Consider the following 24,489-nt stretch of genomic DNA (forward strand, 5'->3'; position numbering starts at 1 on the left):
CAAGTAGATCTATACTAAAATAACTAGTTTATTAGCTTTCGATTTCTATGCGTGATGTTTAATTCGTGTTTAAAGGCCTTCATTTGAAGTTTTAATATGAGATGGCAGCCCACAAACGAGTTCTCTGGAGCTCATTTGTGAGTGATTTAGTTAGAGCACACATCCTCTAAGTGAATTTACACCTATATTTCTTTGTCTTACGGCTGTGGCAATATTGCTTTACATCTTTTCTTTAACGAGAAAGTGACCCATAAACTTTGTACACAAAAAGGATCGGATAAGTGATCGCCAAGGGGTGGACGGAGAGAAAAAGTTAGTTCGAAATTAAAAATCCAACATCATAATGACATGATAGAAATGGGCAAATGATAGAAGATGCAATACTGCATGATGTTTTGCTGGTTGAGGCCGCTTTATTCGAAGTTTTTGTTTGTCTTAGCACGCGCAGTTCGCGATCCTGTTCCAAAGTTCGAGTGTTGGAAACGGAATCGACGAGACAGCGCTTGCGGGGAATTTCTGCGCTGAATTTCTGAATTTAGGCGCAAATATATCTATTTAAACAGAAAACTGGTTTCATCAGTGTACTGAATCCATATGTGGTGTGTTATTTTTCAGAACTCCCTGATGCATAAGTATTCTACGGATCATTTTATTTTCTGTGCTTTGCTCACTTTTAGCTTAACCCTTAAATGAACTCACGGAGGGCCTTCTCCGGTGGAAATAATTTTTTACATGTTTAGTACACTTCCTATTTTTCTTACTTAGAGCTTCAATTTCGTCTCTCACAGTCGAAGTCTATTAGGTGTTTTTTTAGTTTTTTTTGTTGTTGTTGTTTGTGTGTTTTTAGTATGGACTGATAAAGGATGTTCCTGACGAGGAAAAGAGACCTCGGGGAAAACGGAGAACACGATGTACGAAACTTGAAAAGGGTATTCTATCCTTGAACAAGCTCAGAGTCACTTTTGTAGACGACTGTATTTCTATGGCAACAAGCACTGCTTGATCAAGTCTGTTTTTGCGCGACTATATCGTCAAAATCAGGAGTGCAGTCCAAATTCATCCAGTAGTTTCTATCTTTGGGAAATCAGAGTTAAAATACACTTAGGGCTGTGTCCTTTCAACGTTTCTCGACTCTTAGTTTTCGCGTATAACAACTGACAAATTGTCAGAAAGATCACCCCTCTTTCTGTGATTGTAAACAGATGGAATGCGTGAATTTACACACGCAGTTCTGGTTTTACGTCCACAACACATCTTCTTCACTTCTTGCTTTATATCTTCCTTCAGTAAAGCATAAATAAAAGGGTTAATGGCTGAATTTGTGATCATGAGAAGCCGAGATGTCAAAACAACCTCAAAAGTAACTTGGCATGGTAAAGAAAAATAGTCACAGAGATTCCTGTACGCCGAGAGCATCCAACATAGCACAAAAATTAATACAACCAGACCAAAGACCCTCGTTGCAGACCTTTCCAGCCTTCGCGGCGGGGAATTGAACCTGTTTGCGTGCGTTAAATGTTGATTCTTCGCAAGGGCGCGAATCTGCCTCGAATGCCTTCTAGAAATGGAGAAAATATGTCCGTAGATAAGCAACATCACGGCGCAAGGAAGGAGGTTGAAGAAGATAGTTTGCAGTGTGCCATGTATTCTAAAGGCTCTAGCTGGATCTACCGACGTGTTAGAGAATTTCCACACGAAGGGAACGAGAGAACTGATAATCGGTATGATCCATGCGGTTAATATCCACAGTAAAACGCGAGAATTCGTCATGTTCTGCTGATAGGTCAGCGGCTTCGCCACGAAGAGGTACCGGTCAGCGGTCATCGCACACATGTTGCCAATGGAGACAAAGAGCAGAAGGTCGAAACTTCTTCCCAAGACATAGAAGTTACAGGTTTTCGTCCATAAAGCACATGCGGAAGAAACAGGGATCAAGAAAATCCCAACAAAAAGGTCCGCCAGCGACAATGACAGAATAAACCAATTAGCTGCCTTCTGAAGTCTGTGACACCTGACAATGACATAGATGACAGGAGTGTTTCCCGCCAAAATGATCAAACCAAGCAGACCCCTTAGAACCCAGTACCACACCCCCACTCGTGAAGTGAACTCAGAGGAAGTAGTTGTACTGTTAGACGTGATGTTTTCCATTACTTTGTCAGATCGAGAAGCTGTGCTTTAGTGTCAGTTTAGTACTGTGGATTTGCTGTTAACTGTGAAAATAATGAAGAGACGAGAAAGTAAGATGAATTTACAAAAAAATGAACTGTTGCAGTGTTTCTATCGGAACATATAGCACATAGAAATTAAGAGGGGAGAGGAGTTTATGACCAGTCTTTCATTGACATGGATTAACAACTGACAATGTTTCATATTAAAGCAGTAACAGAAAACGACAGGAAATTCTGTTAAGTTCTTTTATACGTGTGATTTTGGCGTTTCACTTTGACTTCCTTCATCAGCAGATATCGAACTATTTCGCCGAAAACTGTTTACCCGAGAGAAATCGTTGGGAATAACGACTTTTAGCCGTAGGTTTATAAAATACATTATCTGCTCGTCTTAAAAAATTTTCCTGTAAAAGATTCCTTTTGTCATGATCTTTGTAATAACTTCAAGTCAGTTCTATATATATATGTTGATGTAAGTAACGTTTAAGGGCCGCTGCAGATGGTAACAGATAATTACTCCACAGAAAACGTATAACTCAAGCATGTTATCGGCGAGAAAATAGTGAGCGATTTAAGCAATGAAGGATAGGTTTTGAAGATATAGGTTCTAAAGAACTGAGACGTTGGAAATCAGATTCAGTTAAGGACTGAAATACTAAATTTTAGGCCAAAGAAAAACACACGGATCAATATCTCGTCAAAAGCAGTTGCAATACATTTGCTTCGATATTCTCGGTTCTGCGTAAAGGAAAGCTCACCTATGTGCCGAGAAAAGAAAAGAGTAAACTTACCTGCGCAAAACGAAACTGAGTCACAATAACTTTTGTTTCACTTCTCGAAAAGCGTTTAATTCCTTGATATGTAAAACTCCACTGCTTTGAAGAACGCCTTTGTTCAATTTAGTTATTAGCAAATGCCGCCCGCCGTTCTTGTTTCCTGAATACTTCACTCGAATTAAAACGAAAATTTACGCAGCAAATGGGAGCTAGGTGTCCTGGGATGTGTTATGAGATTGTAAAGGCATCAATTACCTTTTTGTGTCAATCTTCTGCGATCCTTGAAAATATATGATGGTGCAGATCGATCTAAATTAAAAGAAATCTTTGAGATTAAAAGGTGGCCAGTCGCTGTCTTTTTGATCGATTACAGACGCTTGAAATATAGTTCTATCTAGACAGATGTATGCAAATGATGACGACTAATTAGGAAATGCGTCAGTTCTAAAAGATCATCTGATTCTCCCCTTGGCCTTTTCAAAGGTCATAGTGAAAGGGCGTGACTGTAAGGTGAAAGCAGATGATAACTTTGGTAAATAATCAATAATCGATTGTGACGCTGGTACAGAGTAAAAGCTTTAAATCATCCATAAAATAAAAAGGAAGTTTTCTGCAAGACCCTACCTCCTGCCTACCTACCCACCTCGTTCTCGCGTTGATGGAAGAGAATAATTAGAACCAAGAGGTTATGCGATCCAAACTCTTTTTTCAACTTTCAATTCTCTCTCTTTAACTGAAGCGTTCATTTTCGCAGCCGACAGGCCAAGGAACCGAACGACTACGACTGAACCCTTCGTGAACACTCTACCTTGTTTATTTCTCACCGTATAGTTATGCTTGTGTCATTTTACACTCAGTCTTAAACTGAACTATCCTCCCTTTCCGTGAATTAATCCGTCTTAATTTTTCAGCTTCCTTCGAAATCTCGAGCATGTTTAATCTTAAAAGCTTGTAAGAAAGCTTTTGTTATTTGGTTTCACTTGATCGCTTAGTAAATAGGCAAAAACACTTGAGTATATAAGTTGTGTAATCTTCCTTCATTTTGACTGATTTTACTATCAGGGAAAGGCCCTAAGTTCTTAAAGTAGTCGAGGAACTGCAATCAACTTATTTCCTTCTTCTTCTCTTTTGATGTTGATTGACACTTTCGACAATACAAAAATTATTATGAGTCACGTTTTAAAAGTTAAACGTATTAAAGTGAAAGCTAGTTTATTAAAGAAAATCCACTCAGTTTTGGCGGTAGGCTTTGTTGAACTGGGATGCAACCACTTTACCTTCAATTACCGGAAAATTTGCATGAAACATACGTGCGCACTCAAAACATCTCTAATAAGTGGCTCCTAAAAAAAGCGGGTATAAATGAATCATCGTGTTCTTAGGAAAGTTGATTGCGATTTCCAAGACAATGAAGTGTGATTCTGAAACACAAAATCAGTGTGAAATAATCGTAATTGTATCATTTTTCTTTCTTTTTATGAAAATACGTGACGGAGTTATCTCGCTCTTACTGTCATCTATATCCGCATTGAACGTAGCAAAATTATCAGATTAAGTTTCGTTGCTTAAGTATTCGTAGTTGGATAATTCGCTTTGGTAAATATATATTAAAGATCGCTTTTTTAAGATTTTCAGATACTCCGGCACTGGTAGAATAGCACAGTTTCACGATTTTCATTTTAAAAGAAAGTAAAGAGCCTATGTTAAAATATTTAATCAGTTGCCTTTCTGTGAAGCACTTTACCGTTTGACATTAACATCCATTTCTCAGCTGACGGATAGGAAAGGTGTGACCGGGGCGAAGGGTGGGCGGGTGAGGAGCTTCAGTCCCCTACATAAATACGAGAATTAAACTCCGCATCCCCATTTTGACGAGTACATTTAAAGAAGAGCCACTTTTAGAATCGACTAACTTTCTAATTTTAGGATGTTGTTTCGGTGAATACTGAGCGGAAAAGCTAATGAAGGCCCGTTCTACTCATATTTTATTATTTGAGTAGAATTGAACAAATGGTTTTACTGAGTATGTATGATCACAACGTCTTAAAAACGAGCTGAGTGGGTGCATTGTGACTATCAGGGACGCATTACCCTGATTTGACCTCTCTCACCACTCGACAATTTGAGGGTTTATATTTGACACTTGCAATTGCTTAAAGAAAAAACTAAAATGTGTTCTATTTCACAAGAGGAGAGATTTGAAGTTTCCCTTTGAAATTCTTGACGCGAGAAATACCGTTCAAAGTAGACGCGATGCGTGAATTTTTCTAAAATTCGTGCGTGAAACGTACTCAACCTCACCGTTCACTAGTAATTGAGTAAAACTGTCTGTGCTGGTACTAGTGGATAGATCTCTCCTAAGAGAGTTTGCTCAGAATATTAATGATGAAAAATTGTTTCGTGAGAGAGTAAACCGTAATTCTGTTAACTCTCGATAGCCTTTTCCCTGAATCCTTGTGGGTGTTCGTCGTAAACGACTATATTGTTTTTATCTCCGACATTAAAGTTTGCTCCTCAACCAGGTGTATATTTAGGATATATACTGACTTCGATTATCATCTGATCTGACATCATTCTTGATTGCGTTTAAAAGCGTCCGAACCCTTTCATTTAGGCTATCACCTTGTGGCAAAATACGTTCAGCGTGACAGATGCAATCAAAAGCAATATTTCGGAAAAAATTTTAAAAAGTCTATTACTAACATTTCCGGCTCGCCTGGCAAGACGTAATGAGTAAAACGTTCGCAAAACTATTTGAACATATCAATTTAGTAAACAACCAATGAATAACACTATGGTAAGTTTCAAAAAGGACCTGTGGTGCTGCGTTGGTAAGAATATTACGAGATGATTTGGCTTTATCAACTGAGTTGATAATTGTAATTGGCCAACGTAAAGGGTTTCTAAAGCTGACGCCCGTTTCGAGCAGTCGGCCCTTTGTCAACAACGTTGCAATATTGATGTTAACGGTTTTAAAAATAACTTACAACAGCGATTCGCTAAATGGTACAGTTGTCCCTCACTCAGCTTCCCAAGTGAACACACCAAAAAGGCTAATCGAGTGACTTTTCTGATATATATACTTTCCCTGCTTTTTATTTGCATTTAGATAAAAAAAAAAAAGTTGTCTGAGGAATTGAAAAGGGGCGTGTGCGTTTTCTTTCGTGCACGTTAAGTTTCATCTTTTTCAAATAGGAGGATATTTCTGTTCTCAAAGTTCGTGATAATTTCGAAATGCAAATGCAAACTTTCATCCAACCGTTTTAAGAGGGTCTCGACGGGGTATAGTGGCGTTTACAACTAACGTTTAAATTTTTTGAGCTTTTTACGGCTGAAAGTTTAGTTTTCGGACCGTTTTATGGCTAACGGTTAAGAATAGAAAACGGTTAAACCCCACTGAGACCCTCTTTTAATGCGGCGTGGTTTATTTTCTAAAAACTACTCGAATTCACCAATTGTCGTTGAATACCTCAATCATGTCAACATGGAGAAATCCAACGGAACAAATTAACCATATAAGATGTCGAAAATAAAAGAAGAAAACTGGAATTCAGAAGTGTGAGTATCATTCAGTTCCTCTTATTATCTGGCACATTATTAAATTTTTGATTGACGTTAAGCAACAAACATCCAAATTTGAAAGAATCAAACTGCAAAAGGTCTGAATGAAAATTTAAAAACCCACATACTTAATGAACGCGATGAGACCGTTAAGCTGTAAACAAAATCAGCTTGGAAACAGACTTTGGACATTTTTTATTCGAGGAATGAGATCGGACCATATTTATAGCGAAAAGAAAAGTGCAATAATAGATTGATTCGATTATCAAACGGCTAAAGATGAAATAAATCAAGTAAAAGATGACTATAATGATTGGCTGACTCTAATGCTCAGTGAAGAAGAATTAAAAAAATAGATATAACATGCCATGCATTTGTAGTTTTTCGAATAGCAGAGTTATGAAACAGAAAAGGGAAAACAAAACTGACCTTGATAATTGGATATTCAGTCAGAACGGCCGGAGAATTAGAAACTATGAAGCACTACTTGCATCTGCAGCTGGGTAATGGACGATGAAAATTATCTTCGGTTAAATTGAACGGTCAGTGACAGCTGCAATCAACGGTAAGTGCTCAGCGCACAATCGGCAAATATGGCTTATCTTGAAATGATGGAGAATTGACGTGAATGGTTTAGTTTTTCAATATATTTCGACTGATCGTGCTAACGCGACAGCCGCCGTCATTAGTAATCTGCTCAGTCTGCACACTGAGAAACTCAGGTGCCGGTCATTATTCATCGCCTTTTTTTTTTTTTGGGGGGGGGGGGGAATTAAAGGATACATTAGGATTATAGGGGGGTCATATGGTTTATGGTTTTTAGGGGAACGAAAGGGAAAGGGGATCAGTCTTCATTAACAGAATATAAAGACGGGACTATCGAAAAATGAGTGTTTCTTTTATTCCATTCACTGCCAATGAGGGGGATCATTAGATTTCCACAGGACCTAGTTGGGGGGGAAGGGTCTACAAAGATCCTTCAATCCCCCCCCCCCCCGACGTTAAATAATAACCGTTCCCAGGTTGTAATCTCTTCCATTCGATAAAGTAGTTATCGTAGTGCATTTTGAGCTCCAATGCCCCTTTGAGGAATTGGGTTTTATAGCTTGTCCTTTTGAAAAATATCTTCGCCTGAATTTTACAAGATTTGTCCTTAGCGATCCGAGTTAACATCCTACATATTTAACAACACGCGTTTTTCCTTTTGCTTTATTCGTCTCTCTTTTTTGTCTTCTCTCTAACAAACAATTATTTCAATTCAATGCAATTCTCTGTGTTGTTAAAAACTGAAGGACTAAAAAGATCATAACTTACCGCTTCCTTAACATGTCATTCTGATTATGGCATAGCCTTTTATTTACTCTTTAGTAGACAGGGTTAATTTTCCTTCTGATGAATGGCAAAGGCAGATGTTGTTTTTCTCACATTGGTATCAAGTCGTTGCATCATTTAGACCCTACTTCTCCCCCCCCTCTCTTGCGTAAGAGTATTTCTTTTCCGCTCGGCTGCAGTGAGTTGATTTTGAGCTTTCTTTTATTCAATTAAAGTTCCTGCGGGAATAAATCCTGAAAATGCGCAACTAATATAATAGTTTCTGGAGCAACTGACTTTTGTTTCATTTATTTTTCCTTTATGTGACACATAGAAATCCTACCGCTTCCATCATAAATATAGAAGAGAATTAAACACAGACATTGTCAAGAAACAAACGGCCGAGGAACCAATGTAATTGCTTGAAGAACAATCAAAAAACCCTTGTTTCAGCGTTTTAAACGATAGTGCTCGACTGAAAGTCTGTTGAATTCACTATGAAAAACAATGACTCCTCAACTGACGTTCACGTCTTGGAAACGTCCGAGCTTTACAAGTTCCTCGTGATAAGAAGAGTTGATGTACTCCTTGTCCAAATAGAGCGCATGCGTATCTATAACCGTCTGCCAATTGTACTGAGATAAATATAGAGTGTTGTGCTCTCCTCCACTCCTGGAGGAGTCTTAGACTTTCTAGTCAGTGTTCAGTTGCGACCTTGTGCTATAAAACTGCACTGTTATAATTTATATCAGAATATATGGAATATCGCTTTTAAAGCGAATATGTGCATTATAAAAATATTTCATCTGAATTTACTCGCTGGTTATTTTTATTCCGTCTTAACCTTCTTCATTTTCAGCCATCAGTTTTGCTTTCTTTAAATAAACATCTAAGTTACCCATCAGCCTCATTCTCAAGACGAGTTTGCCTTCAAATGTTTTCCCGACTTGACCCAGATTTCGCCAAAGAACTTTTCAAACTAACACAGCGTTTCTCTTGTGTATGTGATATGGCTCCTTGAAGATATTTTTTTCAACCACTTTTGGTTCTATGATATATTGCTAAATTTCAGCAAAGGCGAAACTTATATCACCGATTCATTGCTCTATGTAGAACAACATGGAAGCTTATTGTTCCTCTTTTTAGCTATCTGACTCTCCGTAGCAGTCTTTCCTACATTAACCGTTCCTTTTTTTCCATTCTGAACAAAATCTAACTGATCCGGTGGAAGAGGGAGGACAGTTCTTGAAGACGTTCTCTCTTTTTCTTTCTTCTTTACCCCGTCGTATACATGCTTTACAAGCTCCTCGAACGCTTCATTAACGTTTGTCGAATCTAGTGCGGAGGTTTCCATGAAGAGCATGTCTTGATCGATTGCGTATTGGTGGCCTCGTTTCGTTTCTACCATTCGTAGATGTTTCAGGTCGGATTTGTTGCCGATTATGATGACTGACAAGTCTGGCTCGGCGTGTTCTTTCAATTCTGTGATCCATTTGTCGAGGTTCTGGAATGACGTTACCTTGGCGATATCATAAACCAGAATAGCGCCCATGGCTCCGCGGTAGTAAGCACTTGTAATGGCTCGGTATCGCTCTTGGCCTGAAACGAGTAAAAGTCGTGGTTAAGCAGCATTTTGAACTGAAGCAATTTTTAATTGAGTGTCGAATATTAACCAGGATTGCATTGCATTTGCTTTGCTTCGTACTGTAATTGGTCAAAACAACTCGCGTCAACATTTAAACCAACCACGCGCAAGATTGAAACGCAATTTGGTCCCTAGCGCTTGAAGAAGTTTTCGCACGTTTACTTTGAAATCTAATGGCTTCATTCTGCGTTAACATGTTTATGATCAAAAATGAATCACTTTCCAAAAGAAATTTAGAATAGGCAGATTTCACTGGGAAAAATCTGACAGCAAATTCACAACACCTGAAAATGGTAACACTTTGATTCCCGAAAATGCCTTTGCTTTAATTAGATTTTATAGGCTTTCTATTTTGCAGCTACTATTATTTTAAAAATTTTCCTAGCGATCTCTTCTTTAGCTGATTTAATAGTGCTATTTCCAAATGGATTCAATTGGTTGGTGGATGGAACCTCGTGTCTTGCAATTATGGTCTGAGAGCGAACGTGCGCGCTTCGCATTAGTTCGAATTATAATCACACATATGAATTCAAACCATATTGCACTCCCGACTCAGTTCAAGAAATACCATAGGCTATTAAAGGGCGACCGTTATCAGAGCGAATCTCTGCTGCATGATAACTTTGCGGGTTCCTGTCTATGCAGACTTTGCGGATAATTCTATAGATAACTTCCGCTAAAACGCGATATCTTTTCGCCCATGTAAAATGCCATGAAATTACTACCTTCGGGCAGTTTGCATTCCTCGTATTGAGACTCACGCGGAATATCCATCTATCCGGTATTCCTCTTCAGTATAACTCGAAAAAAATTGAAAATATTAGGAATGGTTAAATTTAAATTTTCTCTTTTTCGTTGTTTATATAGTGCTTCTTGAACGTAACAAAATATAACGTTTGCTCCGTAGAACACAAAAATCGCCAATCCATGAAAATAGGTAAACAAAAATCCTTATGTTACACGGTACTAGATGTATCATTCCACCAATACGAAAGCAGCAGAAAACAGATCAACATATTAATATAACTGCTGATTTAGCCCTACGTTTTGATTTATAATCATTTGTGGTAATTGAACTGTGTTGAGATTAATTCGGTCTGAAATTTACAAGCGTTATTTCATAGTCAAAAGAGCGTGAGTTTGTAATTGATCTCGCAGGTATGATTTCCGTCCAAAATTGTTCCTCACGTGGTTAATTGCCACTTAATAAAATCCTTTTGAAATCTCCTAATTTACTCGTCTGAGCACATAGCCGATATTCTTAACATAAGAATAAGAACATAACGTATTTTGGGTCTTTTCTTTCCGCGCAATTTGATCAGTTACTTTGTATTCGAAAGTTTGCTTTGTTCAATTTCCATTGGCTGTGACAGTTAAGCCATTTTTTCGAAAATCTTTTTCTATTTTCGGATCAGTAAACTTCAGCAAAATAATTGACAGTATGCAAAAGGTTACGGCTGATCGATACAGAAACAAATGAAGGGGAATATTGTAACAGGAAGTAAGGCTTAACTTATTCAGTATCAGCTAATATCGAGCTACTTGCTATAACACTTTACACCCTAACATCAGTATACATATTCTCCATACTGTTTTTTATACATTTCTAAGGCGCTGACAAGGAGAATTTGTTTAAGAATTAAAAGCTTCTTTAGTAGGTGATCTTTTCCTTAATTCTCGTGACCTTAATGTCTGATTCAGCTGTGCCACCGTAGCGAGAAATTAGATGCTAGTCACTCTTTGGAATCAAAGCGTAATCAATTCATGGTATATAGTGTGCAATCGGTGGTCAAAAGAGGTTAAATGCGTCTCTTTCAATACTGAATCTGTTACATGAGAAAAATAAGGAGATTAAACTTGGATTGTGTAGCCGTTGATACGAGAATAAAATTTTGTCAACCTTTTTGTTTGGCTTAGGTAAAGTTTAATTTTCGTGACAAAGATGATTTTTGTACAGCTATTTGCTAAAGAAAAATATGGGTTTCTTTTTTATTTTTTTAGCCTGGCTCATGAATTGTGCAGCTTTGATAAGGGTAATTAAATCAATATATTTTATGCCTTAACTAATAACTTACATAAACAAAGGTATGTCTTTTTTTGAACTAGGAACCTGAGATAACTTAAATACCTATGTTTGTACCTTTTTGTCTTTTTGAAAGACCTCGAGTACGACGCCTTTGTTCAAAAAGACAAAAGAAATTTCAGGTTATTTCTGTCATAATTAATATAATGATATGTTCAACTTGCCTGCAGTGTCCCAAATCTGTGCGCGAATGTTCTTTTCTTCCACTTCAATGGTCTTTTGAGCCAGTTCTACGCCGATAGTTGCCTTTGAACCGAGATGAAATTCATTCTTGGTGTAACGGGATAACAAGTTCGATTTCCCTACTCCAGAATCGCCGATTAAAACGATTTTAAATAAATAGTCGTACGAATCATCGAAGCTGGCTTGTTGTTGAAGCATATTGTCTCAAGCGCTCTTATGTAACGCTGTGATAAATCAGAGAGTTTTAGACGAAATAATCGTACGCATCCAGCATCGTCAATTAAACTGATAGGTTCCTTATCCTTTGCTTGTTCCTTTCTTTTTGATATTTACGCAATTCGTCTGCTTGAACTGCAACGAAATCGAAAATCAAGTCACGTGTTATTATGTTTTTAACTGCTCCGAAGCCGATCATACTAAAGCTGACTTGATTTGCAGATTTTCCTATCATATTCTGTATTATTGCATCAGTAACAGCTAAAATAATAAAAAAAAAATGTCCTCGTGGCTAGACGTAGGAATTACCTACATCTAGTACCGCGTGTATAATGGTGTGTTGTATGAATACCTGACATTTTCACTTTCAAATCGCTGACGAAAATATCCCTGAACAGTATCAAGTCTGTCGACTCATAGCTTCAAAGTTGATAATAAAACGTAGTTTGAAACTCGTAAATATGTCCATCAGAATGATAGAGATATATTTTTTTAATATTTTATCACTTATAAGGTCTAAATTTAACTTACCTGGAGTAGTAAGCAAGTTTCAGTTGTACAACAACATATTAAGCGATGTCCACAATCGGTAAGCAATTAGTAAGCGTAAATATCGTTAAGATCTTCTTTCCCGCCGTTTCTATTTCTCCTAAGAAGTGCTTCGTTTTCTAAGCTTTAAGCAGTCTTGAATCACGGTATAAATAGGTTTACAGTTTCGTCTAATACGAAAGCACCTAATTAGAACGCTATGTTGTTTTGCTACGATTCCGTATGTTAATCAAGTTGTATTTCCATTCATCTTTAAACATGAGGTCAGGATGCGTTTGCTACGGCAGGTGACCTCATAAACAAAAGATTCTGAAGAAAATGGCTCTCAGTACGATAAAGCTATGCTTCTTAACTGAACCTAATCATCAATGAAATTGGGAACAATCTTGTTCAGACATAAATCTTATGAAATATTTCAGAAGTTGACAATAGTATCATTCACAGAACAAATATCGTCTCTCAGTGACCAAGTTACATATATTGTAAACTTCGTATTGTATTCATAATTTTAGCGCTATATGAATCTAATATATTATCATAAAATTATAATAACCTGATCAGTTGGAAAACGTTTACAGGACATGCCCTGAAGACCAGCAGGAACCCGTCGAGGTGGATGGAAGCCCATATCCCTAGATAAAGGGTTCTTCTTTGGCCGCTCTGATACAGTCTTGTGAAATCGATTTAAACCTAAAAAGAATTATTGTAACTTTGAAAGAAAAGAAAAAAACCAGAAGAAATTACAATATTTATTCATCATTTGTCTGGTTAGGAAATCTTCAGTTTGATGTACTTCGCGCTGTCCAAGTTTCATTGTTCAAGTGTACCCATAACTCCCAAGATGTGATTGTTAATTCTCCCCTCCAGAGCTACAACTACTCTTGTAAATTAGTGACGAGAATTTGATGTTAGAATAAGGTTGCAACTTCTACCAGGTAAATTCAAGTTTTCTCATTACCTGTTTGCTGGATGATTTATGAATATAATAGGGAGAAGTTACATGTAAATCACGTCTGGGAGTTACAGGGTTGAAGAGGTTTCAAATCAATCGTTGATCCCAAATAATCAATTACCAAGTCGTGAAACAGTACGATAATAGTCTGTATCTCTTTTGCATGCAAATAGAGGCTTATTTCGTTGAATATTTCTCAGTTTCTTTTCGGTTTGTTTACCGTTTAATTTCAGCGGAGACCCGGATCGTGTGGGCAGATAGTCCAATGACAAGCTTCTCGAGTAGTGACGTAGAATCTAAATAAGTCATTATTTTGGATGGGTACAAAAATAACTGCAAGATTTCGCTGACTGGGGAATCTTTCGAGGACTATAAATTTGTGGATGTAACAGTGGTTGAGGACAGTTTGCCACCGGAGAGGTCCCATTTGACATGGTTTGGAAGGAAAATGGCAAGTTCGGCATTCACACCGGCCGAACCCTCCGAAAGACTTCAACGAGTCCTGGTAAAGCTGACTGCGGATTCCTTATCAAAACTGTTAGAAACCAAAACATCCACTTCACTGATGAACAAGTCAGAGGTTGTCTAAAAAAATTTCAAATAGGAGACGGCCTCGATGAAGACAATGTGGTGAAGGAAAGCCGTGATGATCACCAGTGGCGCTTTGGCGGTGGCAGGGGATATCTTGACGACAGAGTGTTGTATTCCCTTGGAAAACGTAAAAGATGGCTCGTATCAATGGTTTTGAGAGATAAAATACCCGAAGATTTCGACGCTGAAAACGATTACAAGGTTATCCTTGTAGAAAGACTATCAGTCCAGGGGTCTTCGTGGTACTGTTCTTCTCCAAGGCTCAGGCGAGGCGATTGTCGGGCGGTTTTAGAAGGGGAAGAGGCGAGGAAACCGAAACGAAGAAAGTTCGCCCATGTCGGCGATTTACGGGGTAAATCGAACGATTCCAGCAAAACTGAAATCGTTTACGAGGTGAATCAAACGGAACCTTCTTCATGTTGGCCAAGCTACCTACAGCACGATCGCGACTGGAGGGAATTCAGAGCGGAAAACAAGGCTCGATGTAAAACAAAAGGGGTGAAGAACAAAACACGTTTATGGGGAGAGTTTAGTAAGTACGATTTGAACAAGACTGCCCACCAAACTTTGCAAGAAAGAATTCTTGATTTCAGCCCAGAGACTGATCTCGGTAAGGACGAGCTTGTTTCAAGCTCAGATAACCAAGAGAACTTTTCACTATTGAATAAATGTGACTTTGATGTAGGAAAATACATTTCTGAAGTTTTAGCTGCAACTGCTGCAAAAAGTGACCGTAAGATCGGCAAGAAAAATGGAAAGACAAGTGTCCTCAAGGAGACAGAATTAACGGCTGTTAACCCAGCTTCTTCTCAGTTAGTCAAGTCCCATGGAAAAGGTTCTGCAGTGCATGTTGACCGTGTTAACATTTGGGGTGGTATCCATGACGACCCAGAGATTGGCACTACAATTGCTCATCCAAGTGTGCCAGTAGCAACTGAGAGTGTTCCCCAGAATAGGTCATTTTCTGTAGATGTTGACATCATCAGTGGCAAACTTGACATGCATGCATTGCAGGTGCAATTTGGAGAGATGTACATAGAGGGTGAAAGTATACCTCGGCGATTCAGTATTGGCCTCTCAGATCTGTCCACAAAGTTTGTCTTCACATGCCAGCCTTATAGTATTAAGACTACAGAGGAGAGAGCTGAAAGAGTTAGTGTTTCTGTTGTGAGTGATGCCCTGCCTTCCCAACAATCGCAGCACTGCAAGGAATTCTTGGAGAATTTCTTTGGTATTTTGGAGCATGAAAGCAAAGTTATGGAAAAACCCCTACCTGCTGATAAATGTTCACTTGGTTGCAGCCCAAACACAAGCAACAGCCAGCTCAACAGAGTAGCAGTCATGCCCTTTGATTTGTTGTACGATATCAATAAATGTTCCCACAAGGCATCCACTGTGAGTCTGGCTTTACCTGATATTCTAAGAACTGTTGCATTTTGCCCTGCCCCATCAGTTGTGGCTGCAGATGGAGGAGCTAAAACTACCATTATACCTGAGACTGTTGTATGTGAAATCTGTTGCTGTGAGTTTTATCATGACACTTGTGATGGTAAGTAATAATTCTTTTTATCTATGTCAATCCTGTCAACTTGTAATAAGAGATGCTCAGGTTTTATGTTTAGTACACTAGAATCAAGTTTTAACCTTAACCCAAGGTACTCTGTTTTGGTCTAAAAAAAAACATATAATTTGCCTCTCTGTCCAGGTTCCACTCAAAAACCCCAATAACTTAATAGCCATATTTTACAAATGAATCAAATATTAAGAGATAGAGAAGCAGGTTTTGGCACCCTAACCACTCCATTTTTTGTTTAGCAAATAGTTTTATTGTATACCATTCAAAAGTTTTTAAACCCACATCTTGAATGAAAAAAGAACTACTTATGGGTCTGTCAAGTTACAGGTAGGTACAAGAAATGGGCCCAGCTTGGAGTCTAAATGGGTACTTGTACTTACAAATAGACAAGGAAATCCATCATAAATGCGGCAGGGTCATTTCTTGTACTACTATCCAGGCTTGAGATTTTCATGCTATTTTTCTTAACCCTAGACTTCTGAAATAAGTTGTTCAAATTTAGCCACAAATATTTTGGTTCTTAAGTTGTACAAACATTTTTTAGTCCAACAGATGTATAACCAATTTGTGGAATATTGCAATAGAACCCTGACACAAAAAAGTATTATGAGATAGAAAATAGCATGTTGTGCTTCATATATTACTTTACTTCTTAAGGGAGAAATATTGTTTGTTGTGGTATTGTAACATTGTAACCAAATTTCCTACATGATACTTGATTATTTGTAATTCAGAAAGAGTTAATTTATTATCCTAGCTGTATTCATTATAAATGAAGGTACATGTACTAATATTACATTGTAAGACTGTTCATGAGTTTTAACGGTATAATTTGTAGTTAAAAGCCACTTACAGTGTATTTTACCATTAGCAAGACTTGTAAAAATAGTGTTTGGAACTTTTAGGTACATTTACAAAATAGAATTATGTAAACACAAGTAGGCTCCTGTAAGTAAGTTTTCTTCTCTTATCTAACTGCTGGTATTCATTACTTTTAGTTACAAGGACTTTGGCTTTTCCTTGTACTGCTCTGAAGTCCTGTCTTCACTGGTTCTGCAATGAATGCTGGAAAGCTTATCTCTCTGCACAGTTACAACAAGGAAAAGTATTCATCAAATGCCCAGCATATGACTGCAATACCATCGTTGATGATGTCACACTTATGGGTCTTCAACCCAACAAGTTCCATAAATTGATAGCCATGAGACAAGAAAAAGCTGTGGAGATGAGTTCTAAGTGGAAGTGGTGTCCTGGGAACAAGTGTAACCTGGTTGTCAGGGCAGCTTCACTCAAAGGCTCTAAAGACATAGGGGACAAGACTGCTTCATTGCCTGTCCATTGTCCTTGTGGGCACGACTGGTGTTTTTCTTGTCAAGAGGAGCCCCACTGGCCAGCATCATGCTATGAGGCTAAATTTTTTCGCTCACAGACTGAAACATATGAAAAAATTTTCAAAACAAAAACTGGTGGAATAACTTCTGTGAGCATAAAGAGGTGCCCTCACTGCAGCTATCCCATTGAAAAGAATCAAGGATGTCCTCATATGGTTTGTGGCATGTGCAGGGGAGAATTTTGTTGGACCTGTCTTGGGCCCTGGAATGATGATCACTGGAGTGCAGACTGCAACCAAAAGTTTAAAGAAGAGGAGGAGGTAGAGTTAGTAAATGATATTGGATCAACACGATTTAATGCCAATTTGCGGGTTGCCATTGTGCACCGCATGGCTAAAGCTGGTCCCATGTTGTACAAGAAGTACAGTGCTGTTAAGAAGCTTGAAGATGCGTTGCATGCTCAAGAAGCTTTTCATAACCATTGTCTTCATGTTAAAAGATCAACACCACCAAGTGTTAGTTTGTTGCTGAGCCTTTACAACTCTCATCATCTCCCTAAGTATGTCAAACTGTCAGCCGATTTCAAGTTTTTAGCTCATTTTGTGGTAGAGAATGTCTCAATTTTAATGGCAGTTTCCAAAACAAAAAGGGGACACAATACGCTGAAGAGACTTGTATCAACCCTGCTGTTTGTAGCAGACAGATTGGAACATATGGCTAGTAACAGAAAACTTTACTTGCAAAGGGACAAAGTGCACTTTGAAATGCTCTTGAAAGCAGGGAAGCATTGCATCCACTGTGTGAGAAGGATCTGCATAAACATTCATCAACACTGATAGAGAAACTTTTGAGAAACATCAGATTGAAATTGTCATTTGGACTGTGCATATATAGTGAACAGTTATGTACTACCTTAAAAATTTGATTAAGAATGATGTGAGATAGAATATAGACTAACTCATTGGAGGGATGGGTATTAGGGGAGATATGAATAATGAAAAATGAAATGTGAGTAGGATCCAGCTGAACACCTGGAATTGTAAAAGTATACCTTGTGATGACTGATAATTTTTTTTGGTATACCAAATCATTGAAATTTCTTCTGGATTTTTCAAATAAAAAAGTACTTTAAAAAAAGTTTTTGATGATTTTCTCCGTAATAGCATGGGTACAGGAAAAGCGTGGATGAGCGCGTTCCTTTGCTCATTTGTTTACTTAGCCTGAACGTAGACATAAACAATTCTTGTCTGAGGAAAGTCTTTATCACCTGCTTTTGAAAAAAAATTGGAACGAGAACTTGATTAACTGTCAAATTTTCCTGTTCAATTTTTTGGGAAACATACAGATTATTTCATTGAAGGTGCACACGAGCGATTTTTATTCACGAGTAGCGATGCATAGAAAAAGGAACGTGTGAGCGCAGAGAACGATTGAGTTTTTTGATGCATCACAACTCGTGAATAAAAATCGTGCAATCTCTTTTCGTGGTATGATGTTTTTATTTCATGAGAACTCCATTTTATTTCCTTACTGACCAACACATTTAAAAATCGGAAGCGAACGACTTTGAAAATAAATCTTTAAAAACATTCGCAATTTTAGCCATTTATGTGCGCGCCTTAGCGGCGACAGCGCGAGAGGCTTCAAGACGGAATTGCACCTTATATTCTCAAAAATACTTAAATATCCCCTAAAATAAATCTTTAAAAACATTCGCAATTTTAGCCATTTATGTGCGCGCCTTAGCGGCGACAGCGCGAGAGGCTTCAAGACGGAATTGCACCTTATATTCTCAAAAATACTTAAATATCCCCTAAGGTCCGCGTGCATGTATTGCATGCCTATAGTCCTCTCAGGAAACCGAAGTAGACTGGTACTACATTTTGAAAAAGCAAAATGGCGACCAAGATAGGTCATGAAAAACGCGCTTCGAAAAAACCTGAAACACCAAGGTTAGTAAAGACAAAAGCACAGTTTGATTTTCTTAAAAAGTTAAGAACCATAATATTATTTTGGGTCTGTGAGTAGCGATCTACCTGCCTTAACACAGTTAAAACTTAAGCCTTTGCATAAGTGCATGTGAGCTTGTTTTGGTAACCCACGTGTTTTTTCGGAAAGCGACTGGAACTTTTAAGTTAGAAATCGAAATCTTTTAGTCAACAATTTTTAGCCTAAGTGAAGTTCAGTGATTACCAAAGATTCGTCGATGAAAGCAATCTCTCAGAAAGTCGTGAATGTTTCTTGGAAATCAGCTCTCAATTAAGTATGCTTCCTTATGATTCATACATGCATGAGTGTGATCATCGTTAGATGTCGTGGGCAAGAAAGATTCCAAACTGTTGACTCTCATTTCCCGAATGTTAACATCAAGGGATGTGATTGCATGTGCATGTCTGTTAACGATTTTCACAAGGCATAACGCTAAGTGAAACAGTTGTTACCTTTGTTTGCATGCATGTATTGTAGCAATCTCTTTTATTTGTGCAACAACTGCAGAACAACTCTTTAGAACTTCATGCTAAAAAAGCTGTGGCTTGTAACTGCAAATATACTTGTACTTGATTTGCTCACATAAGTCAGGGGTAGTCTTATGACTACTAAGTAAGGCTTGTAGACAGGAAGTGGCTCTCTAGAATTTGTCCAGATGAGAGTCCTAAGGTGAGGGATGCGTTTTCTACTGACCTGTTGCCCAGCTTGAATGAATACTTTGAAATTTAATGTTATGAAGGGGAAAAAGGAAGGAAGGGGGCTTATTGGATCATTTCAGTGTAATATCTATTCTTTTTTCACTTTCATTTGTTATTGTAAAATTTCACCTTTGCTATTGCTATTATTATTATTATTGTTGTTGTTGTTGTTGTTGTTATCCCAGCTATTATTGATATTAGCATTATTATCTTAGCTCATGACTTTTTTTATTCAATAGCTTTTTTGACAAAAGAAATGCTGAGGAAGTTGACTTTCCCCGTGGTGGTGCTTCTGCCTTAAGTCCACTTGAAGTGAGGAAAATCAAGAATGAGGCTGAGAAGGATGTTCTGTTTGGGGTAATGGAACAACTTGGATTATCAAATATGACAAATTCATTAATCTGTTTTCCATTAGAGAAATTTTCAATGAAAATAATTCAAGATTTAGATTTTTGCTTTAAATCTAACTACAAGTATTATCAGCTTAAAGGCTTTTAAAATTGAGAATACATGTAGTCATAACCCTTGACCTTGAATGCTTGACCTTGTTACTTGTAGAAGTCATCAGTAGATCCAGAATTGCTCCCAAAAAGTGGAAAGAAAAGTAAGAAACCCAAGAAGTCTGAAGTGGATGATAGCAAGCCTGAATTTATAGAGAAGTCTAAATCAAAGTTTGTGGAAACTCTGACTTTCAAGGTACAGTTGTGTCTTGTGACCTTTTTATACTTTTTATCAATGTATTTATCAACCATTTTGATGTTAAGCATATACGGGGCTAAGTGTGATTTAGTCAGGGTTAAAACGCATGTCAATGCAGCAGTTTCACCAATGGGATATGAGGAATTCTAGGGAGCTTTGATACATTTGAGATGGTCTGCACTTTGCCCTTAAGACTGTGGTGTGAAGGGCCTATTTCTATCACAGAACTTTTAACCCCTTAACTCCCTGCTGTGATTAACATGTAACTTCTCCTTATAATATCCATACACTATTTAGCAAACAGGTGGTGAGAATACTAAAATTCATCAGGTACAAGATGTTACCTTGACTGAACACCAAATTCTCATAACCAATTTCCAAGGAAATGTGTAGAAACTAGAGGGGAGAATTAACAATCAGATCTTGGGAGTTAAAGGGTTAATTAAAGATACCTAAAACTCTTGACAAGCTTAGTACATGCTCAATATTTTTGCTCTCTAAATGTCTTACAGAAACTCTATGTGGGAATGAAAGTTCTGGGAGCTATCCGCGAAGTAAATGAATATGACATGGCTATAAGTCTGCCAAATGGTTTGGGTGGATTTGTTCATATTACAAACATAAATGAGAAGATCACTGAGAGATTAAAGAACATCTTAGAGGTTGATGAGAGTGGAAACACAGAGGTTAGAGAGTACTTTAAATTGCAAGGCACCAACATTCAAAAATATATTATCAAGGGTTGTTTTAGTTTTGATGTTGAACTCAGGACTCCCTCCCCCTCTTAAAATTAGTAAATTAACTCTTAAGCTTCCATGAGGGACCAACACATTTCCTCCTTGCAATAACAACACATTATAAAATAATTCAAATAGTAAGCGTGCTCTGATTGGCCATAAAACCATTTTACATGAGTGTATGTAAACACAGTTTTCGTTCCTCTTTCATTAGTTATTTTATAAAAGAAATGTAAATTGGTTTCCGTGTTTACATAGCCTGATGTAAACACTTGGGAGGTTGGGAGAACACTCGATAAACTGGAAACCACTCCGCTTCGTGTCATGGTTTCCTACGCTTAACTTGTGTTCTCCCAACCTCCCGCGTGTTTATATCAGGCTATGTAAACACGGAAACCATTTTAAATTTCTTCAATATCAAACAGACAAGCGATGAAAATAGAGAAAAATATCAATAATTGATTTGGGATTGTTAAGTGATTGTTAAGTGATCTAATACTTAATTCTTGAAACTCTGTCATACAGAGTGAATGACAGTCAGTAAGGAGAATTGAATGAGATCTCAGGAGTGAAGGGAATAATGAAATTATTGGGCACTAGTCAGATTCTTGAAGATCACAGATGTCCCAGGCACACATCGTGATAAAAATTTGTACTTGACCCTTGCTAACAAGCAATGTTGTGTTGTGGAGGCGACATTCACAATATGATGTGTGAGAATAGAAAGTTAAATTTTTGAATTGTGAAATGCTGTGTTTTGTGAATAAAACTGACTACATGTGAGTAAATTTTATCGTGAAAAACGTCACATTGAATTTCTTTAAGCTTATTTTTTCCAGGGACTTTTTAATTTTATAGCGTGTCTAGACTAGAAAAGACATCATTTGTTTGCTGTTTTGTAAGTGTAAGATATCATGTACAGGAAAACTCTATCTTTTTTTATCACAGGACACACCAAGTTTCCCAGGGCTTGCAAAATTCTTTACAGTAGGATCTCTGGTGCAGTGTTCAGTCTTGGAAACTGAAGGCCCAAAACCTGGAAAAAAGAAAATCAAATTATCTGTGGATCCTAGAGAGCTTAATAGTGGCATCACCAAGTTATCTTTAAAGCAAGGGATGGTTAGTACATGTAGAATTTATAATCATTGGATTATAAGAGATGTTTACCCTTCATGCGTACTTTTATCTTTTTTCATCATTAAAAAGTCAATACAGATAAGAATTGCAGCATATTCATCTGAATATGTTCTCTAAGAAGGGAGACCAGAAGGGGTTGGAACCCATGGTTAAGTTGGGTGAATGGCCAACTACAATGTACAGGACCAGTGCTCTATATGTTCCAATTATGTGTGCATTGTGTATATATCATGAGTGGCAGAGGAAGTTGGTATACCTCCCCTAACTGGGTAGTTGATAACCTTCCACTCAGCATAATAAACATAGATAATATAATTAATCTCAAATAAGTTAAAATTTAAATCTCCCCTTTCTCCCCCCCCCTCCCCCCAAGCAATGTTGCCTCAAATTAGTGAGCATTAATGCAAATACTAGGCAACTGAAATGAAGGAGAAGAGGGAGATGAATGAAAGATGTAGAAAAGATTCAGATTATGGTACAGTGCACCAAGACTTTTGCCACTCATTGTACATGTAGCTACCTACTGTACATGTACCACATAAATGATTGCTATTTATTGATCATGTATGTTGGGTGATTAACATCTTTGTGAACATTTCTTTTAGCTAAGTGAAAACTGACCAATATGTCATTCACTGGTTTGTTCTGATTGAGTAACACATCAAGGGCCTCCTTACAGATCATTTAAAGTGGCTAAATAATTCTGCTAATCAGTTGCAAACATTAATTTCATTTTAAAAAATTGTAGGTCCTTTCAGGGTTTGTAAAAAGTGTTGAAGACCATGGCTACCTCATATCATTTGGCATTGATGACACAACAGCTTTTCTACCAAAGACCAGTCTAAACAGAGGTATCAATTGAAATTAATTGGAATTTTGTAATTTGCTTATGCACAAACCACATACTTTTGTACACACATCATGTGTATGTTTTTTTTTAGATGACTCTTCATAGAACAGTGTTTCTGTCATTTATAATTTATAATGATTCATAATTTTTATGATTGCTCCTTTTAGAATTTGAAGAGGGGAATCCCCTTTCACTGTTAATTAAGTCTGTGGCAAAAGAGCAGAGAATCATAACAGTCAGCGTGGACACAGATGAGGTTCAAGGTGCAATGGTATGTACATGTCACTGTAAACAACTTTACTGCACCAGCTGTAGGCAGCAAGGCTTATGTTAATGATCCCTTGTACATAATTACATTTTAAAATGTTTATTACCAAATGATACTATTGAATGCTGTCATGGTTCCTTTAGCCTCTAGCTTCTAGCACCCATTAATGATTACACTGCACTACTTTTAATTTTACCTGTTAAAGTAATTTTCTTGTTTTATTTAAATAAATACCATTTTTGTGAGTAATAAAAGTTTGTTGTTGTTGTAGATTACAGAGGATATGAAATTGAAGTTCTCAGCACTTCTTCCTGGTATGCTTGTCAAAGCATCTGTAACTCAGGTAAGATCTTAGTCCTTGTGATATATACTGTATCTTAGTTCTGACTGGAGTTTGGTTTTACACATTTCAATAAAAAAGTGCTCTATCCTGGAAAACTCCACATGTTTGTGCTAGTAATGTCATTGTCCCTATAAAAAAGACTTTTGTTATGACACAGGTGACTCAGAGTGGTCTGATCCTGGATTTTCTGGGAGGATTTGAAGGATCAGCAGACATAATTCATCTTCCAAACTGTGGTGGGGATGGAAAGAATTTGGAAGAAACCTACCCATTGAAGAAAAAGGTTATTAGATATGATGTCACACATTACTAACTATGTAATATAGTTCCCAGCTATAGTTTTTTCCCCTTTTTTTTCAATGTATAAATAACTAGTGGAGGATGGGTACACTTATACCCAGGGTGTGTAACCAAAACCCCCCTAAAAATTTCATGAAAATTTAGTGTTTTGAGTATCAATTGTTACTCCATCTTGTTTAATACACATGTAGAGTGAAATTTAACCAGTGAGGTTGTTTTATTGTATACCGTATTTACTTGGAACTAGAGAATTAGGGCTTATTTAATTTTTGCACCTTTAGGGTGACACTGCTTATTTGAAAATTGGATGCAACAAAGAAACATTCTCTTTTAATTTAATGGTATACTGTACATGAAAAACTAAAGGCTTAAGAAAAACAACTGTTATCACAAATTAGATAATCAGCTAAATTTCTAATGATTTTGATGCTGTAGGACTTTGTTCAAAAACGAATGGAAGACTTCAGTTCATCAAAATATAACCAAGTTAATATGCATTGAAGGGTACTTTTTTTTTTGAGCC

The 24,489-nt window shown here is 37.4% G+C and overlaps 4 protein-coding genes across 5 annotated transcripts in view; 2 read left to right on the forward strand and 2 right to left on the reverse strand.

The window, feature by feature from the left end:
• Positions 1-745: 745 nt before the first annotated feature.
• Positions 746-6,968, reverse strand: LOC131789338 (beta-3 adrenergic receptor-like). 2 transcript variants are annotated; one of them, XM_066164323.1, is made up of 3 exons: positions 6,938-6,968; positions 3,203-3,256; positions 746-2,213 (listed from the first exon to the last, which is right to left on the reverse strand). In XM_066164323.1, exon 3 carries the CDS (start codon positions 2,149-2,151, stop codon positions 1,135-1,137), a length of 1,017 nt encoding a protein of 338 aa, XP_066020420.1. In that variant the 5' UTR covers positions 2,152-2,213; positions 3,203-3,256; positions 6,938-6,968; the 3' UTR covers positions 746-1,134. The 2 variants fall into 2 exon arrangements, with proteins under 2 accessions (XP_066020420.1, XP_058962417.2); XM_059106434.2 differs by lacking the exons at positions 3,203-3,256; positions 6,938-6,968 and adding an exon at positions 2,963-3,071.
• Positions 6,969-8,112: 1,144 nt separating this feature from the next.
• On the reverse strand, positions 8,113-12,915 carry LOC131789280 (uncharacterized). Its single transcript, XM_059106349.2, has 3 exons — positions 12,478-12,915; positions 11,712-12,081; positions 8,113-9,418 (listed from the first exon to the last, which is right to left on the reverse strand). Exons 2-3 carry the CDS (start codon positions 11,926-11,928, stop codon positions 8,925-8,927), a joined length of 711 nt encoding a protein of 236 aa, XP_058962332.1. The 5' UTR covers positions 11,929-12,081; positions 12,478-12,915; the 3' UTR covers positions 8,113-8,924.
• An 862-nt stretch (positions 12,916-13,777) lies between these two features.
• On the forward strand, positions 13,778-18,296 carry LOC131789279 (uncharacterized). Its single transcript, XM_059106347.2, has 2 exons — positions 13,778-15,587; positions 16,613-18,296. The coding sequence occupies exons 1-2, from the start codon at positions 13,880-13,882 to the stop codon at positions 17,779-17,781; spliced, it is 2,877 nt and encodes a 958-aa protein (XP_058962330.2). The 5' UTR covers positions 13,778-13,879; the 3' UTR covers positions 17,782-18,296.
• A 548-nt stretch (positions 18,297-18,844) lies between these two features.
• The window catches only part of LOC131789281 (protein RRP5 homolog), a 36,557-nt gene continuing 30,912 nt past the window's right edge, over positions 18,845-24,489 (forward strand). Inside the window, exons 1-9 of the mRNA XM_066164280.1 lie at positions 18,845-18,897; positions 19,872-19,989; positions 20,191-20,328; positions 20,844-21,017; positions 22,017-22,187; positions 22,954-23,056; positions 23,223-23,326; positions 23,595-23,666; positions 23,824-23,949. Coding sequence (XP_066020377.1) covers positions 20,859-21,017; positions 22,017-22,187; positions 22,954-23,056; positions 23,223-23,326; positions 23,595-23,666; positions 23,824-23,949 — 735 coding nt within the window. The 5' untranslated portion in view covers positions 18,845-18,897; positions 19,872-19,989; positions 20,191-20,328; positions 20,844-20,858. The remainder of the gene's footprint in view (positions 18,898-19,871; positions 19,990-20,190; positions 20,329-20,843; positions 21,018-22,016; positions 22,188-22,953; positions 23,057-23,222; positions 23,327-23,594; positions 23,667-23,823; positions 23,950-24,489) is intronic.

Source organism: Pocillopora verrucosa, chromosome 1 (assembly GCF_036669915.1).
Source record: "Pocillopora verrucosa isolate sample1 chromosome 1, ASM3666991v2, whole genome shotgun sequence".
NCBI classification, from domain to species: Eukaryota; Metazoa; Cnidaria; class Anthozoa; order Scleractinia; family Pocilloporidae; genus Pocillopora; species Pocillopora verrucosa.

Bases quoted from the DNA above. Each gene is read 5' to 3' on its own strand.
- LOC131789338 (XM_066164323.1), bottom strand. From the start codon at position 2,151: ATGGAAAACATCACGTCTAACAGTACAACTACTTCCTCTGAGTTCACT.
- LOC131789280 (XM_059106349.2), bottom strand. From the start codon at position 11,928: ATGCTTCAACAACAAGCCAGCTTCGATGATTCGTACGACTATTTATTT. The intron at 9,419-11,711 runs GCAAGTTGAACA...TACTCGTTTCAG, and splicing joins ACAGATTTGGGACACTGCAG to GCCAAGAGCGATACCGAGCC.
- LOC131789279 (XM_059106347.2), top strand. From the start codon at position 13,880: ATGGTTTGGAAGGAAAATGGCAAGTTCGGCATTCACACCGGCCGAACC. The intron at 15,588-16,612 runs GTAAGTAATAAT...CATTACTTTTAG, and splicing joins TTATCATGACACTTGTGATG to TTACAAGGACTTTGGCTTTT.